The 21220-nt window shown below is 37.3% G+C and overlaps 2 protein-coding genes across 6 annotated transcripts; both read right to left on the reverse strand.

Annotated features, from left to right (window-relative positions):
- Positions 1 to 346: 346 nt before the first annotated feature.
- On the reverse strand, positions 347 to 13184 carry LOC121234336 (ubiquitin carboxyl-terminal hydrolase MINDY-2-like). 3 transcript variants are annotated; one of them, XM_041130242.1, is made up of 12 exons: positions 12915 to 13184; positions 8885 to 9003; positions 8694 to 8800; positions 8522 to 8609; positions 6706 to 7786; positions 6525 to 6579; positions 6331 to 6412; positions 5608 to 5688; positions 4892 to 4996; positions 4763 to 4812; positions 4228 to 4345; positions 347 to 620 (listed from the first exon to the last, which is right to left on the reverse strand). In XM_041130242.1, exons 1-12 carry the CDS (start codon positions 13066 to 13068, stop codon positions 534 to 536), a joined length of 2127 nt encoding a protein of 708 aa, XP_040986176.1. In that variant the 5' UTR covers positions 13069 to 13184; the 3' UTR covers positions 347 to 533. The 3 variants fall into 3 exon arrangements, with proteins under 3 accessions (XP_040986176.1, XP_040986177.1, XP_040986178.1); XM_041130243.1 differs by lacking the exon at positions 347 to 620 and having other exon boundaries at positions 4315 to 4345; positions 4739 to 4812; positions 12915 to 13163; XM_041130244.1 differs by lacking the exons at positions 347 to 620; positions 4228 to 4345; positions 4763 to 4812; positions 4892 to 4996 and having other exon boundaries at positions 5622 to 5688; positions 6317 to 6412; positions 12915 to 13163.
- Positions 13185 to 16406: 3222 nt separating this feature from the next.
- On the reverse strand, positions 16407 to 20396 carry LOC121234338 (ubiquitin carboxyl-terminal hydrolase MINDY-1-like). Of its 3 annotated transcripts, none has more exons than XM_041130247.1 (11): positions 20102 to 20395; positions 19911 to 20017; positions 19739 to 19826; positions 18896 to 18998; positions 18715 to 18769; positions 18521 to 18602; positions 18255 to 18335; positions 17563 to 17645; positions 17153 to 17156; positions 16729 to 16930; positions 16407 to 16586 (listed from the first exon to the last, which is right to left on the reverse strand). In XM_041130247.1, exons 1-10 carry the CDS (start codon positions 20282 to 20284, stop codon positions 16745 to 16747), a joined length of 972 nt encoding a protein of 323 aa, XP_040986181.1. In that variant the 5' UTR covers positions 20285 to 20395; the 3' UTR covers positions 16407 to 16586; positions 16729 to 16744. The 3 variants fall into 3 exon arrangements, with proteins under 3 accessions (XP_040986181.1, XP_040986180.1, XP_040986179.1); XM_041130246.1 differs by having other exon boundaries at positions 16729 to 17014; positions 20102 to 20394; XM_041130245.1 differs by lacking the exon at positions 17153 to 17156 and having other exon boundaries at positions 16729 to 17096; positions 17560 to 17645; positions 20102 to 20396.
- Positions 20397 to 21220: the final 824 nt, after the last annotated feature.

Below are 21220 nucleotides of genomic sequence, written 5' to 3' on the forward strand. Positions count from 1 at the left end.
AAACATCTATCTAATTTGATGATACACAGTATGGTAACCTTTCACACGTGGGCATCACATAGATGTTTCCTATGATCATTATTAGGATTACTGATACAAATATGACATGACAGTATACAGAGTTTTGCACATATACAAGCTTTTTGGGGTGGGACATGTGGCCTAAGTGGTCCTCCACATATCCTACCCAACACAAATCTCGAACAAGCCAGAGTTATCAAAGGACATAGCATTATCTTGAATCTTTTCGAGTTAGTCGAGGGGAGAGCTGTCTTAATCTCTGCTTATTATTTCGAAAAGAATAATGAAAATGCTTGAGCAGGCACAAAAAGAAAAGGGCAAAAGGTTTTAAGATTGGAGGGCCTAGCCATGTGCTACTATATGCTTGCATTATTTACAGTACAAAACTTTATCTCAATTCACGTGTAGGATGAATACAGTTGAGTAATACCATGGAATACAAAGGGGCCAACACACACACCCCACCCACCATTTACAAGAAACTTCCAAACTGCCTGCATTCAAATTTCACATCACATCACAGTACACTTCTCTTTTGACTTTGCTTCAGGTCTGGAGGACGAGGACGAGGACGAGTCCCTGCCAGTCGTTCTTGGCACCTGCCAAAAGCCATTAGTCAAGGCAATCCATCTATGTAGCTTGCAGTCATGAGGGTAAATCTACGTAGAGCATAGCAATCATGCTCTGGTTGATTGCAGTGAATGATATCCATGAAACAAGATGCAAATACGTGATGGCAAAAAAACTTCTCTAAATTTCAAATGTTTCGTTTCTTCTTCACATCTCAGGATTAGTGTTCTATCACATATTTGTGCCACAAAATAATGAGTGCATGAACTTCCCACAATCTGGAAATTTTGGCCAACAAGAATCTTGTAAACGATAGTTGAGAGCACATAATACGCAAATCATTTCCATTAATCACTCCTCCCACTGGGATTTCCGGTCTAAAAACTCAATTTTCAATAGAATATCCAAAAACAAAGCCCAGGAATTCCCATTGCAGTTTTACTGTCGTGTTGGGTGCTCCTACTTATCCACAAGGAAATACCACCTGCCCAAGCGGGTGCTTCCCCTTCCCTCTCCACCACAAAGGGGAAAAGGGAAAGAATAAATACACTTTCCACCCTCCAACAATAGGCGTTTTGCAACATTACTTTTTCCAATTACCCAAAACCAAAAATAACACCCTTATCCAATTCCGACGGTTAAGATAGATGAAAAAGGGTGACATGGCATGATTCAGTTGGATCTTATCTGATTTTGAGAGTGCAATGTGTTAGCTTGGTAGTTTGGGGTGCTAAGTATAAAATGTTACTAGTCAAAGTGTAGAAACTATATTCCCCCTTACCCCACCCTCCCAAAAAGTAAAAGAGAGGAAAATATATATAGCAATGGATCTCAATCTCTCATATTTAAAGACGGTTTGTTAGATTGCTCTATCTCATATAGCCTATGATTTATTTATCCTGATGAAAGATTTGCATGACAAATGCATAAGAAATGACACAACATGTCCACCAGGATATGATGCTCGTCTGAAAATTTAAAGAAGGATTCACCTCCATTCCCTTTAACTGTGCATAAAACGAAGGATACTTTGGATATCTTGTCAGGAAACTATACATAGTTCACATGTAATTACTCTTAGGGTGTGCTACATACCCCCCCAAAACAAAGTGATAAGTTGATAACCAATGTTTAGATTTTGGGGGAGCCTTGTCTAACACCCCATATCCATGACACACGACACTCATGCCATTGTCCACAAATACTACAAAATATATAAAGAAATTTTAAAAAAATACATCTTGGCCAAAAACAATAGAATTCCTTCCATTTGCGCTCACAATAATTGAAACAAAGTCCAAACTCAGTTTAACCCTTCATGCTCACAAAACCATTCAACTGGACAAGTCAAATAATACCAGTCCTTCTAAACTGCTCCAGTACAATATGCAGCCATAACTTCTAACCAATAAAATCGTGTATGAGAAGGAAGATGCAAAATGAGTCAACGAGCACAAACATACATGTTCTGACATAGTCCAACACTTGCAACTATACCTTGCTCTAGTATTTGATCTTAACAGAACACTCTGACCACTAAAACCCTAAATCACAAGAAGTCAATTCATATAGAAAGAATATCATGATTTTCTATCAAACCAGGATTAGCATAAAATGAGGAGAAACAGCCCTACATCTCCAATGGCATCAGACACATGAAAAAATCAATTGGAAATCATATTTAAGAAGAAACCCATATCAAACTCAAGGATTGCAACTTTCCACTAAAAATTTACTTTTCCATCCTACAAAAAAAATTATGGGCATCATAATTGGGTCATCAAAGCTTACTTTTTTTGATAAGTCAGGGTCATCAAAGCTTACTCTCTAGCAGATGCAGTACTCTTCTTCTTCTTATCTTTTTGACTCAAAACCCTAATTCAACTTTAAAACAACTTGAACTAGCCTATTACTACACTTGTTAAGGCCTGACAAACTGATACAACCCAGACCACTAGCAAAGAGCTGATGATAGATAGTTATCAAGTTTCCCCAGATTAAAAACTAATTTAAAAGCTTAAGAACCGTTTCTTACGAAACAAGGGATGGTTATGGTCTTCCTAAGGGCATGCACTGTACATGAAAGAGATGCAAAACCAGCTTGCCGAGTTGAAGGTAGTGATTGCTATGTTATCAACAAAACAGGATGGGTTAGGCGTGTTAAGAGGTGGTAAGGGGGCAGTAAGGTCCAATCAGGGGAGTTGAATCACAATTCATTTACACAAAAGAGCGGGCTTGACGTGTTAAGAGATGGGCCAAATCCTATAAAATTACATAAAGGAAAAAAGAAAGTTGGGTTTGGCCCAATTTCATATCCAGAACCAGGAGTGTGGCGGGTCAAAAGGAGAAGCGGGTCATCAATATTCAAAGTGGGTTCTACGCCGGGTATTGGCGTCGAGACGGCCAAAACGGGCTGCCCCCACCAAGGGTGAGTTCGCTAACGAGTGGAGCACCCCCTCTCAAAGTTCTCTTCGTCAAAACGACGGCACCCACGATGGAACCTGAGGTATTGCCGAGTCTTGGGGTAGAGGCGCCCATGGCTCCACCACCCATGACAGAGGGAACCCGTTCCTTGTTACCTCTTCAGGCACCTTGTGGATCGACACATAGCTCTAGCCAAGGAGGTGACAACATCAATGGCGTTGTGGAGGAGAAGGGTCAAGATTTAGGAACTGGTGCGGAGGAAAGGATGGGGCTGTCATTGGTGCCTTGCGAGGAGGAATATTTAGGGCCTGACCTACAATTGGGAGCTGAGTCTGTGGAAGATGTTGTCCCCCTGGTCTCTCTTCCACCAATTAACAGTATACCCGACTAATCATTGGATTGGGTTTTGAAAAAGGTCAATGAGATACAACAATGTGTGGAGATTACACACGGAGGATTTGAAGATCAATTCACAGCACTACTCATTGCAATAGAAGCGGATCACATTCTTGAAACAAAATCAAGATCTAAGAAGAGCAGAGAGTTAAAGAGTCTTACTTGGGCAATCAACTATGACGCTAAGGGAGGTAGTCCAAGTCGAGGGAGGATCAAAGGGAAGATAGAACCAATTGTATATTTCTAGTAGGCTCCTTCGGAGTTTACAAGTATTGAGGAGTGTGTTGGGGAATTTACAGCCACTTGGTGTAAGGGCAAAACCTGGTTTGGTGGGATAGGCATTGGTGCATTGGTGGTGGTTTGGTGAGAGCTTGGGATAGGCGCATCTTTGGGCTTGGGTTTGGGCTTTGTTAGGATCTTTTTCTAGATGGGCTTTATGTTCATTTTTTCCTCGTATCTTTTTCTGCACCCCAACTAGGTGTTTCTCTTGTATACATTTTTTTTTTTATAAGTAATAAGTAGTTGTATTGATAAAGATAGGCATAGTCCAAGTACACCGGAGGTATACATAAGAATATACCAAATTAAGAATGTTTCTTTTGTATACATCCAGTGTACTTGGCTATGCCTATTGGTATTAATAAATTTTTACCTGCAAAAAAAAAAAAACTAGTTTAAGCCATGCATAGGTGTTGTTCTTGTATATGTCCCATGTACTTGGCTTCGCTTATTTTAATAAAATTCTTATTTACTGATAAAAAAAACTAATTTAAATAAATCCAGGTGTAATTTACACAATGAAACAAGAAATTCTACCTGGGGACCAATGATCAGCCTCGAACTTCCACTGATGGATGACTGCTGTGAATTAGGACGCTGTGGCTGTTGTTCAAACTCCTGTTGTTGCAGAGCAATTGCCAATTGTAGATCAGAACTGCCACAACAAATTACAAACATTTTATTACAAATTGGAAGCCCACAAGCATGCTATACTCAAGAATTAGGAAAAGGAAGAATGAAAAAGACTTGGACAAATTCTTAAAAACAATCATTCGAATGCATAAAAAGGAAAACAAGGCTGATTTTTAAACATTGGCCTTCAAAGTTCACACTTTCCTGATTATATTGACTTTAGCATTGGCATTTTTTCCATAAAGTAATTTAACAACAACAATTAAATATCCCATTCTGAAATAATAAAAACGGAGGACATTTATTGCACAAAACAGATAGAAGCAGATTGTGATACAGAATTGACTGGATCTGGAGAGTGGAGACATGCATGGTATCTGTTCTCAAACAAGAAATTAAGAAATCAAGTATGCACCAGCAACAAAGTTGAGATAATTACTTTCCATCCAAACCCACTTGTGCTGAGCTATTGATGGTGGCAAGATAGTCCTAAGGTACATAAATTCAAATTAGTATCATGGAAGCAACTGCTGATGAGCTTAGGTCTAAACAACACAAAAATACACACAGCAGTGCTGGCCATAGCATTATGTTCATCCCATGTGTCATTTGCACGACTTTCTGCCCTGAATTCCTTAAAGTTACCCGTCATGAACAGAGTATCCCCATTGACCTGAAATGAAAAGCATGGGAGTAATTATAATTAGGATACCAAACTTCAATGTAACACCTAACTAGATACTAATATTAGAATGATTAGACTCAAAGACTTAAAGACACCAGTTGATTATGAGTTGGAAACATCACATTTACAAACAAAGAAGAAATTAGAAAAAGGAAAAACAAACCCACATTTGGATTTAAAGCTCATTCTAAGCTACCACTATGAAAAATATCACATTGATTGCTTCTATTTCTACCAATACAGGCGCAATATCCATGATAATGGTAGCCATTGTCATGCATTTATACAAAAAAACTAAAAGGATTTGCATACAAACATACATATGTCCAATACTTTTTCAATCCTACAAAGAACCATAGCCTATGCATTAAAACCATTTCGGAGAAAATTAGCGGAAGAAAACAAAACAGACAAACAAACTTAGTTTTGGCATTTTCGCTAAAGAACTTAACACCTTTGACTTCACAAAGAAAGTAAGCGTCAAGAACCAACACTTCAATCAGATTTCTACTAGGATTAAAGCAGCAACTAAACATTGAAAAATTGATAATAATTGATAATGTGACCCGGTAAACAAGATCACAAAGTAAGCAGTTTACCTCATTTAATTTTTCCCACACCAAATCAGGCTGATTTATGTAACCTTGGTCTGTAGCTAGAAGATAAAGTTCACCATCAAACTGCAATGATAGAAGATTTGGGTATTATCTGAGAATTGATGTTTTCAGCCTTCAGGGACAGTGGAACTTGAAGCTTGCAAAATTGTATATGTTTTTGTAACGCCCCAATGGAAGGCCTAAACCACATGGCCTATACTCCAAAAGGACTAGTCAATGATACAATTGGAGCTCCACTAGAACCTTATAAAGAGCAAGAACTTCTCCTTCCCAAGCAATGTGGGATCCCATACACCACCTACCCTTATCCATATCATATGGGGTATCACAATCTACCCCCCTTAAATTCCCGACGTCCTCGTCGGGCCTGTCCATTGTAGATGGCACGGCTCAAGTCTCACATTTCTGGTTGGGATAGGCTCTGATACCATTTGTAACGCCCCAATGGAAGGCCCAAACCACATGGCCTATACTCCAAAAGGACTAGTCAATGATACAATTGGAGCTCCACTAGAACCTTATAAAGAGCAAGAACTTCTCCTTCCCAAGCAATGTGGGATCCCATACACTACCTACCCTTATCCATATCATATGGGGTATCACAGTTTTCCTCAAATGTTCACCATTAAAAAATGCAGTCAGAAGTTCATAAGCAGAAAAATCAGTAATTAACCCTTGTAAAAGAACATACCAGCTCTTACTGACCTTAAACATGGTGCTGAAGTGATTATTACGGAAAAATACACAAAGTTCACGTTCTTTAAGACCATCTCGTAAGCAGAAAAGGCTGCAAAAGTATTGAAAGCAAACATATTGTGAACTTAACAACATCCACCATGGCAAAACATGTGGATTAAAATAGGAATTAGGAGCTATGAGATGAACAATAAATAACATACCCATTAATGGTCAACTGGCTAGCATTGTTTTTCAAAAAATTCCGGATAAGCTCACCTATAGCCAATCAGAAAGCAAAGAAGACGTTCTTTTATATAAATTTGAGCTCATATTAATTGGTTAACTAATAGAAACAAACATGTCACACACAGCACATATCAACTTCTTTGATACACCACTAACCTTCTTGTGGAGTGATTTCATCTTTAGACCTTGCACTATGGGCATCTACAGTGCTTTTGTCAGCTTGTTTCGAAAGAACCACCTCACCCTCATACACAGGCTCCCGTTCCTCAAGAACTGTGTTTCTTGAATCCAATATACATTCCTCTCCTTCATATATGGGCTCACTGCCATCAACACTGGAAGTCAAAGGTTGGGCAGCATCTATGTGCTGAATCCTGCCACTAGATAAATCTGAATTGGCATTTGGTGAAGATAAGTATGATAATTCTTTTGTGCTACAATCACCTAGCTTATCTGCAGGTTCAAGAACATGGGTTGTGAAAGTGGATTGCTTAACTTCTTCGCCCCCTCTAGAAATACCAATATCGCTCTTTTCCAAAGATGCAGTTTCTCTTCCAGGAGAAGGGGAAGGGGCACTTCCACTCTGGAGTAACGTGTCAACACCACTAATCTCAGCCACATCAACGTGAAGGCTACGTTCTTCAGACTCCACATAAGTTGACTGATCAAGGTAATTACCCACATCAGTCTTCAAGAAAGAAGTAGCTGCTTCTTTCCCTGTATTATTTTTTGCAGATATAAGATCACTGCCATTGCTTTTTGCATTGCAATCATCCAAAATATATGGTTCCAGTTTAGGCAAATTGTTGTCTTCAACACCAATGTGCCTCTCTAATCTATCTACAGAATCTACAGGCATAACGTCCACACTTCCATATGAACTAACAGAGTGAGTCACCCCATTAATATTGTCTAGAAGACTATCACCCACTGAAGTTGGCTTTGCAGCCTGAGACAGCTCCAGGGCTCTCAAAAGCTCTGCTTCTTCTTCAAGGTCACCTTTTCTTGCTTTCTGGTGATCAGGGAGTGAGTGTGGAGAATCATCAAATGACGTAGTTTTCGAAAGGCATGGAGAAGGAATACCTAGGGTTGCAGTCGTTGCAGCAACAAAATCAACACAATCTTCTTCAGGATTGCTTTCTGATAGCCCCTCCATATTTTGTGTTTCAAGGGCCACAAGCTCTCCCGTTAAAGCATTGTATGACTTTGACCCAATGGCATTAGCAGTACCAGTGTCCTGGAAAACACAGAAGTTCTATTATCAAACCAAAAGGCTTGAACCAACACTATCAGACCATTCAACACCTGGGCAGATTAGTTGCTTATTGTAGCCAACTGATAGCAAATTTCGACCATCAAATATGTAGCCTTTAAATAACTACATATTCCAACTTCCAAAAGCAATAAATTATTATACCAAGTCTACCAATTGCAAGGTGCCCAACAGCAGTAATAACTTTTTTAATAGTTAAATTCAAATTAAGACATCCAGCAACCCTATATCCTCCACTCTTTGGTTACATGGGTGGGGATGCCATTTAGCCCAAAGACCATTGGCCAAAAACTGTAGTTTTTATGACAGCCAGAGAACAAAAACAATAAAACAAAAGAGGGAAGCACAAGAAAATACCTATTTAACCCCCAAGAATTCCTGGCTAATTTACATATATATATATATGTAAATTCCTTGCCAAATTTTAAGAGCTCGAGAGAGAATCTACCGAAGGAAATATGCTATGGACAAGTCAATGGCAACATGGAAGTTAAAAAACAACCCATGAGAGGCTTAAAGTTGAATATACTGGATAAGGACAAACTGCAAATGTATGGCATGAACAAAATTGTAGAAATCCCAGATCATATCTCATTGAACACAAGAAACCGACAATATTATTCCATTTAAAGAAAAAACTTGAAATGTCTCCAAGTAAATTATACTAAATAGCATGTCTGATGCCAGAGAAGTGCAAACCTGTGGATCAACTATCCAACCATGATACAATGGAATGTCCAGTAGATCAAAAATGGCACACTCTGGAGTAAACTCAAAATCATCCATCCTGCAGGTATCACGAAACTTTTTATCAGAACAATGTAAAGAAAACACCAATAAATGATCCCTAGAAGAATAAAAAATTTCGAACCTCCTGAATTTTATATTTACATCAATGCCAGTTGCAAGTCGAGGAAGCAGATCGATTGCATCAGAAATGTTCTGTTGTTGATTTTCAACATAGCCTGCATCCTTATTCTGCAACACAATAAGAAAAAACAGTTAATTGAATTTACCCAGCAAATAGCAGGCTCATAAGTGACAAACAAATAAAGAACTTACATTGAGATTACTGTTGGAATCAATTAGTCTTTCAGCAACCAGTGCAAGCAATTTCTCCTGTGAGACTTCGACTGTATCCGGACTCAAATTCAAGTTATTCCTAAGCAGAAGAACATTACCTGCAGCAACCCCAAGGGTAAACCATCCATTTCCCAGTACATACTGACAAGACCCACGAACCATTGAACTTTTACTGACATAAAAGCTAGGGCAACCAACCCCTACCGCCAAGTTAAAGAGAAAAAAATGGTAGTTTTTTAATAGACAATAAAATTTTATTAAATCAAGTAAATAGGCAAAGCCCATTGAGTTATACTACTTGCGTACTTGGGCTATGCCCATTTTCATATTAATAAAATCTTTCTTGTAAAAAAAAAAGTAAATAGGCGAAGCCCAAGTACACAGGAAGATACAAAGAGAACACCCCTAGTAACAAGTTATGAGCCAGGTATGAATACAAGAAAATCATGAAAATGAGCCCTGTTGAGGACAATAACAGAAGCCCACCAGAATAAGGTGTGGAAGAAGAAACATCTAAAATCATCCATAGAGCATTCCCAATCTTTAAAGCTCTGAACATGCTACTACCCAGACCCAAATTTTATAGGTTTGGGTAAAGATTTTATAAGTTTGGGCCACAGGCCCAATTTTATTAAGGCTAAAAGGAAGATTATTTTATTGGGCCCATTAGCTCGTATATATGAGGATCTAGTATCGAGGAGATATGATTGGATATGAATTTATGGACCTAGATTCAAAATGGATTCAGCCCATTAGGTCCATATATTGATGGATAAGACCAAGTATTTTCTAGCCAAAGCCCATTTGATTTTTTGCTGTTAAATTCGTGATAATTGGAAACCAGCCCTTTTTGGAGAAGTTAGAACTGCATTAGGTGCCAAGAAACCCTCTAGATGAAGGCTATCTCCACTTAGGTTGTTTTAGAAGAATTCTTGCACCAATAGGAGTCAGTTACAGCCTGCTAGAAGTACAAGCTGCAAATACCAATCAGCCTTGTTTTCTTGAGGATCATCCTCGTTTTTTTCATAACTGCTGCAAAGACACCCTAGGAAAGTTGCTGCAATTCCAGGAGATTTAAAAACTAGCCTCACCTTATCAAGTCCAACCCTTTTTCAGCAACTTCAAGAAGGTGATTATTGATGCGTTTGTTATCGATAGAAGCAAAGGGGTAAGTAGCATGATCATACTCTCACATGTATGGTAAATGATGTTTTTAAAGTATTATGAATGTATGGCCCTTTAGTGAAAGCCCCTTTTTATGTACCAATCTACGATGAAATTGAGTTTCAATGTCATGTTATTATGTGTTTTACATGCATCATGGTAAGAAATATAAAAGACAAGTTATGAAAGAAGCTTTAAGAATGGCGATAAGAGATGCATGAAACCAATGCAATTATAGGTGGATGTGCAAACCACGGTCCTAAGCATGGTCCACCATAGTATTTTATGATAAGTTAAGCGGTTTCCCTATGGCCACAGGCGCTGGAACCCGTGCACAACCCTGTGCACAGACGTTAAGAGATGATGGCCATTAAAGAAAGGGAAATAGAAGTTTAATGAGTTATGCATAGTAGTTTTACAATCTGACATACCACATCAAGTCACTTCAATTTGTGGGTTTGTTTTTGTGGAATCTTTTGTGACTAAAACATTTTCTCTTTGGGAAAGAAGCAAAGATGCTAAAGTCACAATGCAATGCCCCAGCACCACATTGTGTTACTACGTCAACTCTAATATTGTTCTTAACAACTCAAGGAAAACATAAGTCGCATATGCACTCATACTCCAAAAGAACCAATTAAGTTTACAATTGAAACTCCTTAGAATCATCATAAGGCCTAGTTCTACTAATTTGGGACTTGACAATATAAGTATCCCACCCAAAGATGCAGCTTAACTATAATATGGAGCATTACATTCCCAAAAAAATCCTAAAATGAAACTATTTATTATGATAATTCCATCATTTGGTTGCCAAAAAAAATTGTAATAAGTAGTTACTTTTTTCTACTTAATATTACACTAACAAGAAGCCCCCAAACAATATGCAGCTATTTTCCACTTTGAAACCAAAATAACAATAAACTATCATTGGAAGACTCATTTTCCTTTATTTTTCCATGTTTCTCATCCAACATTCAGATTATAGAAAAAAGAAAGACTGTAGATGAAACGTAGAGAGAAAAGCAAAAATATAAATGTCATTTCCAATTCTAACCAAACCAAAAAAAATGATGGAAGATTTTTGAATTAATAACTCCCAAATTTCCATAACACAAAATCAGAAAGAAATTTTAGAATTGGGGCCCCTGCCTGTCCCATGCAGGCTGCGGGGCATCCGCCTGCATGGTGAAACTGTGTGGGGGCAGCACCCGGGCTGGGCCCAAGCCAGCCCGGGGTTTATCCCATCCCACCTGCACATACATATATATATATATATATATATATTTTATAAGTACATATATATATTAAAAAAATGTTTATAATAAAGCGACGTCGTTTTGGGTATCCCCAAAATGGCGTTGTTTCATTTCAGGGTTACAAAACCCTACCTCTACATGTATAAATATGATATTTTCTCTCTCGCCTCATTTCCCTCTCTCGACTCCCAGTCCCAGCCACCTCCCTTCCCCCCACCCCAAGCCCTCCTCTTCTCTTCTCCTCTCCTGGCAGTGCCATTGGCCACAGCCCACGGCCAACATACTCGACCTCGACTTCTCTCTCATTTCTCTTCTTCTCCCTCTTCCCCTTTTCTTCTCCTCCTCTAAGCCTGCAAAGATGAGAGACTTAGAGAACTTCCCTTCGTGAATCATAACTTCGTTGTCATGGGTAACGGTGGGCGGCTGCGACCGTGTGTTACACAAGAGTCTGTGACGTCGTGGCAGGTCTTCAAGTTTGATGACCGGAGTCACGACCATGGGCCATATAGATCTGCCCACAAATCTCTAAAGATCTGTGCATAGATCTGTATGACCCATGACTACGGTCATGGCCCGTGGGTCTGTTGTTTAATTTGATCGATTAGTTTTTTTGTTCAATTTGTTGATTATTTCTGATCTGTAAGACTAATTTTGTTTGGTTGTAAGTTTAGTTTTTGGTTTTTGTTTGGATTTGTAAGATCTATAATGTTTTCATTGTTTTGTGCGATTTTATTGGAATTTTTGTAAGATCGGTAAGGATTTTTAAGTTTGTTTGAATTTTGGAATTCCTGATTTGTATTTGTAAGGGGCCAATCCGCCCCCTGGCATCCAGACAGGGGGGCACCCCCCCTCCATGCGGGGCTGGGAGGCGGGACAGGGGCACCCCCCGGACGGGAGGTGCGGGTAGCACCCCTACTGGCCCTCCATAAGGTAACTCGATAGAGTTAAGTGGGGGAAAAAAGAAGTACAAACACCAAACTATACTATTCCCAGTGCAAAAACTTCACGTCCAACAATTCCTAGTACAACTATTTGGCCAACATCTCACTTTCCCGGAAAGCAAAGGAACATCTAATAGAACTCGAAATAAAACCCCTAAAAGTAAAAGCAAACCCATTTGCCCAACCCCAATTTTTAATCAGAAAGTAAATCAAGGTGTGATAATTAAATTGATCAAATCTTGTTTCTCAATACAGAATATTCCACAAGAAACCACAAAGTATCATAAAGTAATTGCATTTGAATATCCAATTAATCATTGCCTTTCACGTTTGATCGCTCTGAAATCGTGGGAAAACAGAAGGAAAATCTAAATCCAAAACTTCCATTTCGGAAACCGCCTAACTACCGGGAGCAAGGTCATTTCCCATTGATTGTCACGAAATTCTCGCTTACTCGAAACCGAAACAAAAATCAAATCTGAAACTCCTCCTCCCGTTTCACGGGAACCAAACCAACAGAAGAAATAAAACGAGAAAAGACGAAAAAAAAAAGAACCCTAGAGCAGTCAAGAAAGAAAAGAAAAGAATACTTATTATACATGTATATGTCTAGAGAGAGAGAGAGAGAGAGAGTGGATGAATTACAGATGGCAAGAAGAGGGCAGGGGCCATTGTCGTTTTGAAGAACGATAGGGGTGGTGCGTCCCAAGAATTGAATGAGCTTGGTCCTGTGAACGCAGTCCTTCACTTGCTGTTCCTGCCGCTGCTGTTCTTCGGATGATGGAGAAGCCGACGCCATTTCCGCGAGTGTTTTTTTTGCTACGGAGTCGTTCAAGAACGTCAGTTCACGCTCTCGGTTTCACTTTCTGCTCTGTAAAAGAAGAATGAGTTTGTGTGACGCCCGAAGCGTTTTTTAATTTCTTTTTTGTTTCTCAGAATATATATATATATATATATATATATATTAATTAATAAGGGATTAGAGAATAAATATATAACTATGAGTTATCACATATGCATATAGCAATGTCAAATATAGTATAAAATATTTATAATAATGTAACGTCTGTAAGATGGTTCTTTTATGCTTATGCAATCAAATATAGTACAATAACTGTTAAGTCTATACATAAATTTTACACAAAAAGTTTACACTCTGATGTAACTTAATGTAATACGTTAAATCTATTTTATGATAAAAAAAAAAATTTATAATTTGATAAATCACATTAAAATTTATGTATAGATCAAGTATTTCTCATGTATAACTCAATGATAAAATAAAGAATAATTTAAAACAAATAATGGATAGATATTTCCAATGACTGCATGTTCATTAAAAAAAAAAATTATAATTAAGAACTTTAATGGCACATCTCCATGAGTATCCATAGCGTTACATATTATAGTCATTACCAAACCCACCGATAACTCCAACTAAATTTCATTGGTTTTATTTATTTCATCAAAATCTTATCCTTTTTATCTTTCTGTCGTTTATATAATGCCAAGTGGGCTCCAAAAAGAGCTCAAAGGGTTGAATGAATCTTCAAGCTTTCTGGATTATCCCATAAGATCAATTTGGTAATATTCTCGTTCTAACTTTTTAGTATTTAGTAAAATCATAAGAAGTGGCCTTTTGTACCTATCTCGTGTTTGATTTGGGAGCATTATCCCATTGGCTGTACGTTTTGGAAGGTTCCACTTTTATAAATTATTATACAAACTATGGAGCTTGCTCTAAGTCTATGGAACTCAATGTTTTATTAATAATTAGCATCTTTCCCGTAAGGATCCCACCATTAGATTTGCAACAATACAGAGGTGGCACTAGTTGCTCTAGGAAGACTCCGATGTTTAAGTCAGTAGCACAATATGAAAATAAGTACATGTAAAGATGAAGTGAAATGTTTGTTATCTCTCATGGGTTATTTATAGACGGACATGGACTTGGCGTATCCTTCATGATCCCTTGTGAACTGGGGAGGATATCTCCTGCCTTGTAGGAATTATCTTTCCTAAAATGATTATATACAACTGTAGGTTAGACCTCCAACTCTTTGTGAGTTATCTGCCACGTGGCTATAGTTACGAGCTATTCATACATGGTCATCTTAACCTTAGGCTAAAGTTTTGGGCTTGCTTCTTAGTCGTGGGTCTGGCCAGCTAGGGGGATCCAAATATCCCCTCCATTTGGAAACTGCAGATGTTTACTGCCATCCCACCATTGATATGCAAGTATTTCAAACTTCAAACATAAAATCTGAAGGAAAATCCAAATTAATTCAGGCCATGAAAGAAGCATGCTAATATATATATTTTTTCATTATATGACACAGTACCATCGAAGTTGAATGTGGCACTTTGTTCCATGGGGCTGTGCTTAGGGTAGAAACTAGAAAGTAGGCGTTCAATTCATTTAAAGCTTAAAAGGCCTTTTAATTAAGCCCCCACTTTCACAATATCTGGTCACCTATCCTTTGCTCAGGTAACCCATCTCGAGTGTTACTTTCATATACTTTTCGCCTTTTTGGTTTGGCGAGCCAGAGCACAGGTGAGGAAGGAGGGAAAGGTATGAGTATTTTGGGTTAGATCTATGCGAGGAAAAGGAATGAGAGACCACTATTTTGGGTGACTGAAATTTGGTTAAGGATTGACCGTCAGTGCTGAAACTGTTGGCCATGTTGCTTGCTGGTGGTCCTTCTCCATCAAACGAGAGCAAAATCTTCATAAGATCTTCAATTTTTCGATAAAGGGTCTTTGAAAGGATAAAACGTAGTGTTTATCCAAACAAGTATGCTCCTGATCTTCCACATTGGGCAATTTGGGTGTTGTCAAATGATGTTCGATAATCCAAAGTGGTCAATGGTTTCAAGAGCAGGGCAGCCATCATTGGTTTCAAGAAGACTAGAACCAGACCTTCGTGTCTCTCGATAATTGACACTTGCAATTAGCTCAATGGGTAAATGTCGAATCGTTGAAGAAAGGGAACAAATTCAGAAGAATCGGGAAATAATATGGAATTGGAAAGCAATTTCTTTTTTTTTTTTAAAGAAAAAAACAGAAAGGAGATACAAAAAAATAAAGGAAATCTAGAAACTGATTTACATTCATACACAAACTTTACACAGCAAGCAATCGCGTCAATTTATATAGTTCTTTTTACTGTACTCATCTCTATATATGGACCTGTCTCTGCACAAGCTCAACATTAACCCCTTTGGGTTTGAATTGATGAGTGTTGATCGTCGAAAAAAGACCTCGAACCAATCGATCGGTACTGCACGCTAACCAAATACGCATGATGCAAGCACCAATAATGGTATCTTTGTAGCTTTTTATTATTATTATTAATGTTAGATACAGTCCGGGTTATGTAAGCATTTTGTAATTTTCTTTTAAAAAAAATGTAATATATTATTAAAAGAATAAAATTATATATTTATTCATATTTTTTAAAAATTTGTGTGCTTTGTGACAGGAAATAATTTTTTTTTTCTTTGTGGACTTAATTTATCGTGACTTTGTATATTTTTTTTTCACTGCATTTGAGATAGTTTGGTTATACAAAATTAAATCATCTCTTCTCATATAATCATTAAAAAATTTTCAAACTTACATATAAAATATAATAAATAATTTAATTTTTTAAAATTTTAAAATAAAAATAATATTAAAAAGTATTATAATAATATTTTATTAATTTTTAATAAAATATTTCAAACACGTAACCAAACGGACCGGCTGCTTATAATTTTGCCTTGCTTCGGGCACTCCTTTACTGTTTTTCATAGGACATCTTGAATTTATATTTTAATGATTTAGGATATATGTGATCTCAATGTAAGCATGTGAAAGCCGTACGAAAAGAGATACGTACACCAGGCTACTACTTATCATCGCATGGATTTTTAGAGCTCTTACACAAATAATATCAGAGTTGCTTTTTATCGTAGCTTTTTTCCTTTTCTCGGGCAGGATACTGTGCTTGAAATCGTAGTTCTTTACTCTTTAGCTAGTTTATTTTTTTATTTTTTAATATGAGGTTTCTCTTGTTTTTATATTTGAGAATTGCTATAACTATAAAGAGTGTTGTGGAACAGGATGACAAATAAATTAAAAGCAAATAATCACACCATACAAAATTAATGTATTTTGATAACGTAGTTACGTTCACAGAACTACAAGATTTTTATTCCAGAAGAGGTTACAATCACACATTGTGAGTTACAAAGTATCACTCTACTCAGAGTTTACAAGTATATTTCCAGTAGGCTCCTTGCAGAGTTTACAAGTATTGAAGTGTGTGTTGAGAGTTTGCATAGGTGTTGTTCTTGTATATGTCTATTTTAGTAAAATTCTTATTAACTGTTAACAAAAACTAATTTAAATAAATCCAGGTGTTGTTTACACAATGAAACAAGAAATTCTACCTAAGGACCAATGATCGGCCACGAACTTCCACTGATGGATGACTACTGTGAATTAGGACGCTGAGGCTGTTGTTCAAACTCCAGTTGTTGCAGAGCAGTTGCCAATTGTAGATCAGAACTGCCAGACTGCTGTGAATTGGGACGCTGAGGCTGTTCTTCAAACTCCTGTTGTTGCAGAGCAGTTGCCAATTGTAGATCAGAACTGCCAGACTGCTGTGAATTGGGACGCTGAGGCTGTTCTTCAAACTCCTGTTCTTGCAGAGCAGTTGCCAATTGTAGATCAGAACTGCCAGACTGCTGTGAATTGGGACGCTGAGGCTGTTCTTCAAACTCCTGTTCTTGCAGAGCAGTTGCCAATTGTAGATCAGAACTGCCAGACTGCTCATAATTAGGACGCTGAGGCTGTTGTTCAAACTCCTGTTGTTGCAGAGCAGTTGCCAATTGTGGATCAGAACTGCCACAACAAATTACAAACATTTTATTACAAATTGGAAACCCACAAGCATACTCAAGAATTAGGAAAAGGAAGAATGAAAAAGACTTGGACAAATTCTTAAAAACAATCATTCGAATGCATAAAAAGGAAAACAAGGCTGATTTTTAAACGTTGGCCTTCAAAGTTCACACTTTTCTGATTATATTGACTTTAGCATCGGCATTTTTTCCGAAAAGTAATTTAACCACAACAATTAAATATCCCATTCTGCAATAATAAAACCGGAGGACACTTGTTGCACAAAACAGATAGAAGCAGATTGCGATTCAGAATTGACTGGATCTAGAGATCATGCATGGTATCTATTCTCAAACAAGAAATTAAGAAATCAAGTATGCACCAGTAACAAAGTTGAGATAATTACTTTCCATCCAATGTGTCATTTGCACGACTTTCTGCTCCGAACTCCTTAAAGTTACCCGTCATGAACAGAGTATCCCCATTGACCTGAAATGAAAAGCATGGGAGTAATTATAATTAGGATACCAAACTTCAATGTAACATCTAACTAGATATTAATATTAGAATGATTAGACTTTTCAGGCTTAAAAGACACCAGTTGATTATCAGTTGGAAACATCACATTTAAAAACAAAGAAGAAATTGGAAAAAGGAAAAACAAACCCACATTTGGATTTAAAGCTCATTCTAGGATACCACTATGAAAAATATTACATTGATTGCTTCTATTTCTACCAATACAGGTGCAATATCCATGATAATGGTAGCCATTGTCATGCATTTATGCATAAAAAGATTTGCATACAAGCATACATATGTCCAATACTTTTTCAACCCTACAAAGAACCATAGCCTATGCATTAAAACCATTTCAAAGAATATAAATGGAAGTAGAAAACAAAACAGACAAACTAACTTAGTTTTGGCATTTTCTCTAAAGAATTTAACACCTTTGACTTCACAAAGAAAGTAAGTGTCAAGAATCAACACTTCAATCAGATTACTGCTAGGATTAAAGCAGCAACTAAACGTTGAAAAATTGATAATAATTGATAATGTGACCCGGTAAACAAGATCACAGAGTAAGCAGTTTACCTCATTTAATTTTTCCCACACCAAATCAGGCTGATTTATGTAACCTTGGTCTGTAGCTAGAAGATAAAGTTCACCATCAAACTGCAATGATAAGAGGATTTGGGTATTATCAGAGAATTGATGTTTTCAGGGACAGTGGAACTTGAAGCTTACAAAATTGTATATGTTTTCCTCAAATGTTCACCATTAAAAAAAGCAGTCAGAAGTTAATATGCAGAAAAATCAGTAATTAACCCTTATAAAAGAACATACCAGCTCTTACTGACCTTAAACATGGTGCTGAAGTGATTATTACGAAAAAATACACAAAGTTCACGCTCTTTAAGACCATCTCGTAAGCAGAAAAGGCTGCAAAAGTATTGAAAGCAATCACATTGTGAACTTCATAGCATCCAACATGGCAAAACATGTGGATTAAAATAGGAATTAGGAGCTATGAGATGAACAATAAATAACATACCCCTTAATGGTCAACTGGCTAGCATTGTTTTTCAAAAAATTCCGGATAAGCTCACCTATAGCCAATCCGAAAGCAAAGAAGACGTTCTTTGATATAAATTTGAGCTCATATTAATTGGTTAATTAATAGAAACAAACATGTCACACACAGCACATATCAACTTCTTCAATACACAACTAACCTTTTTGTGATAGCCCCTCCATATTTTGTGTTTCAAGGGCCACAAGCTCTCCCGTTAAAGCATTGTATGACTTTGACCCAATGGCAGTAGCAGTACCAGTGTCCTGGAAAACACAGAAGTTCTATATCAAACCAAAAGGCTTGAACCAACGCTATCAGACCATTCAACACCTGGGCAGATTAGTTGCTTATTGTAGCCAACTGATAGCAAATTTCGACCATCAAATATGTAGCCTTTAAATAACTACATATTCCAACTTCCAAAAGCAATAAATTATTATACCAAGTCTACCAATTGCAAGGTGCCCAACAGCAGTAATAACTTTTTTAATAATTAAATTCAAATTAAGACATCCAGCAACCCTATATATCCTCCACTCTTTGTTTACATGGGTGGGGATGCCATTTAGCCCAACGACCATTGGCCCAAAACTGTAGTTTTTATGACAGCCAGAGAACAAACACAATAAAACAGAAAAGTGGGAAGCACGAGAAAATACCTATTTAACCCCCAAGAATTCCTGGCTAATTTATATATATATATATATATGTAAATTCCTAGCTAAATTTTAGGAGCGAGAGAGAGAATCTACCGAAGGAAATATGCTATGGACAAGTCATTGGCAACATGGAAGTTAAAAAACAACCCATGAGAGGCTTAAAGTTGAATATACTGGATAAGGACAAACTGCAAATGTATGGCATGAACAAAATTGTAGAAATCCCAGATCATATCTCATTGAACACAAGAAACCGACAATATTATTCCATTTAAAGAAAAAACTTGAAATGTCTCCAAGTAAATTATACTAAATAGCATGTCTGATGCCAGAGAAGTGCAAACCTGTGGATCAACTATCCAACCATGATACAATGGAATGTCCAGTAGATCAAAAATGGCACACTCTGGAGTAAACTCAAAATCATCCATCCTGCAGGTATCACGAAACTTTTTATCAGAACAATGTAAAGAAAACACCAATAAATGATCCCTAGAAGAATAAAAAATTTCGAACCTCCTGAATTTTATATTTACATCAATGCCAGTTGCAAGTCGAGGAAGCAGATCGATTGCATCAGAAATGTTCTGTTGTTGATTTTCAACATAGCCTGCATCCTTATTCTGCAACACAATAAGAAAAAACAGTTAATTGAATTTACCCAGCAAATAGCAGGCTCATAAGTGACAAACAAATAAAGAACTTACATTGAGATTACTGTTGGAATCAATTAGTCTTTCAGCAACCAGTGCAAGCAATTTCTCCTGTGAGACTTCGACTGTTTCCGGACTCAAATTCAAGTTATTCCTAAGCAGAAGAACATTACCTGCAGCAACCCAAAGGGTAAACCATCCATTTCCCAGTACATACTGACAAGACCCACGAACCATTGAACCTTTATTGACATAAAAGCTACGGCAACCCAACCCCTAACCCCAAGTTAAAGAGAAAAAAATGGTAGTTTTTTATAGACAATAAAATTTTATTAAATCAAGTAAATAGGCAAAGCCCATTGAGCTATACTACTTGTGTACTTGGGCTATGCCCATTTTCATATTAATAAAATCTTTCTTGTAAAAAGAAAAAAAAGTAAATAGGTGAAGCCCAAGTACACAGGAAGATACAAAGAGAACACCCCTAGTAACAAGTTATGAGCTAGGTATGAATACAAGAAAATCATGAAAAGTAGCCCTGTTGAGGACAATAACAGAAGCCAACCAGAATAAGGTTTGGGTAAAGATTTTATAAGTTTGGGCCACAGGCCCAATTTTATTAAGGCTAGAAGGAAGATTATTTTATTGGGCCCATTAACTCGTATATATGAGGATCTAGTATCGAGAAGTATGATTGGATATGAATTTATGGACCTAGATTCAAAATGGATTCGGCCCATTAGTTCCATACATGGATGGATAAGACCAAGTATTTTCTAGCCAAAGCCCATTTGATTTTTTGCTGTTAAATTCGTGATAATTGGAAACCAGCCCTTTTTGGAGAAGTTAGAACTGCATTAGGTGCCAAGAAACCCTCTAGATGAAGGCTATCTCCACTTAGGTTGTTTTAGAAGAATTCTTGCACCAGTAGGAGTCAGTTACAGCCCTGCTAGAAGTACAAGCTGGAAATACCAATCAGCCTTGTTTTCTTGAGGTCCATCCTTGTTTTTTTTATAACTGCTGCAAAGACACCCTAGGAAAGTTGCTGCAATTCCAGGAGATTTAAAAACGAGCCTCACCTTATCAAGTCCAACCCTTTTTCAGCAACTTCAAGAAGGTGATTATTGATGCGTTTGTTATCGATAGAAGCAAAAGGGTAAGTAGAATGATCAT

Source organism: Juglans microcarpa x Juglans regia, chromosome 6D (genome assembly GCF_004785595.1).
Source record: "Juglans microcarpa x Juglans regia isolate MS1-56 chromosome 6D, Jm3101_v1.0, whole genome shotgun sequence".
Classification (NCBI taxonomy): Eukaryota; Viridiplantae; Streptophyta; class Magnoliopsida; order Fagales; family Juglandaceae; genus Juglans; species Juglans microcarpa x Juglans regia.

Bases quoted from the DNA above. Each gene is read 5' to 3' on its own strand.
- LOC121234336 (XM_041130242.1), bottom strand. From the start codon at position 13,068: ATGGCGTCGGCTTCTCCATCATCCGAAGAACAGCAGCGGCAGGAACAG. The intron at 7,787-8,521 runs GTTTGCACTTCT...TGTGTTTTCCAG, and splicing joins GTTGGATAGTTGATCCACAG to GACACTGGTACTGCTAATGC. The intron at 4,813-4,891 runs GTGTGTATTTTT...TATGTACCTTAG, and splicing joins ATGCTATGGCCAGCACTGCT to GACTATCTTGCCACCATCAA.
- LOC121234338 (XM_041130245.1), bottom strand. From the start codon at position 20,284: ATGGTTCGTGGGTCTTGTCAGTATGTACTGGGAAATGGATGGTTTACC. The intron at 20,018-20,101 runs GTAAGTTCTTTA...ATTGTGTTGCAG, and splicing joins ATTCCAACAGTAATCTCAAT to AATAAGGATGCAGGCTATGT. The intron at 18,603-18,714 runs GTATGTTATTTA...ATACTTTTGCAG, and splicing joins AGCCAGTTGACCATTAAGGG to CCTTTTCTGCTTACGAGATG.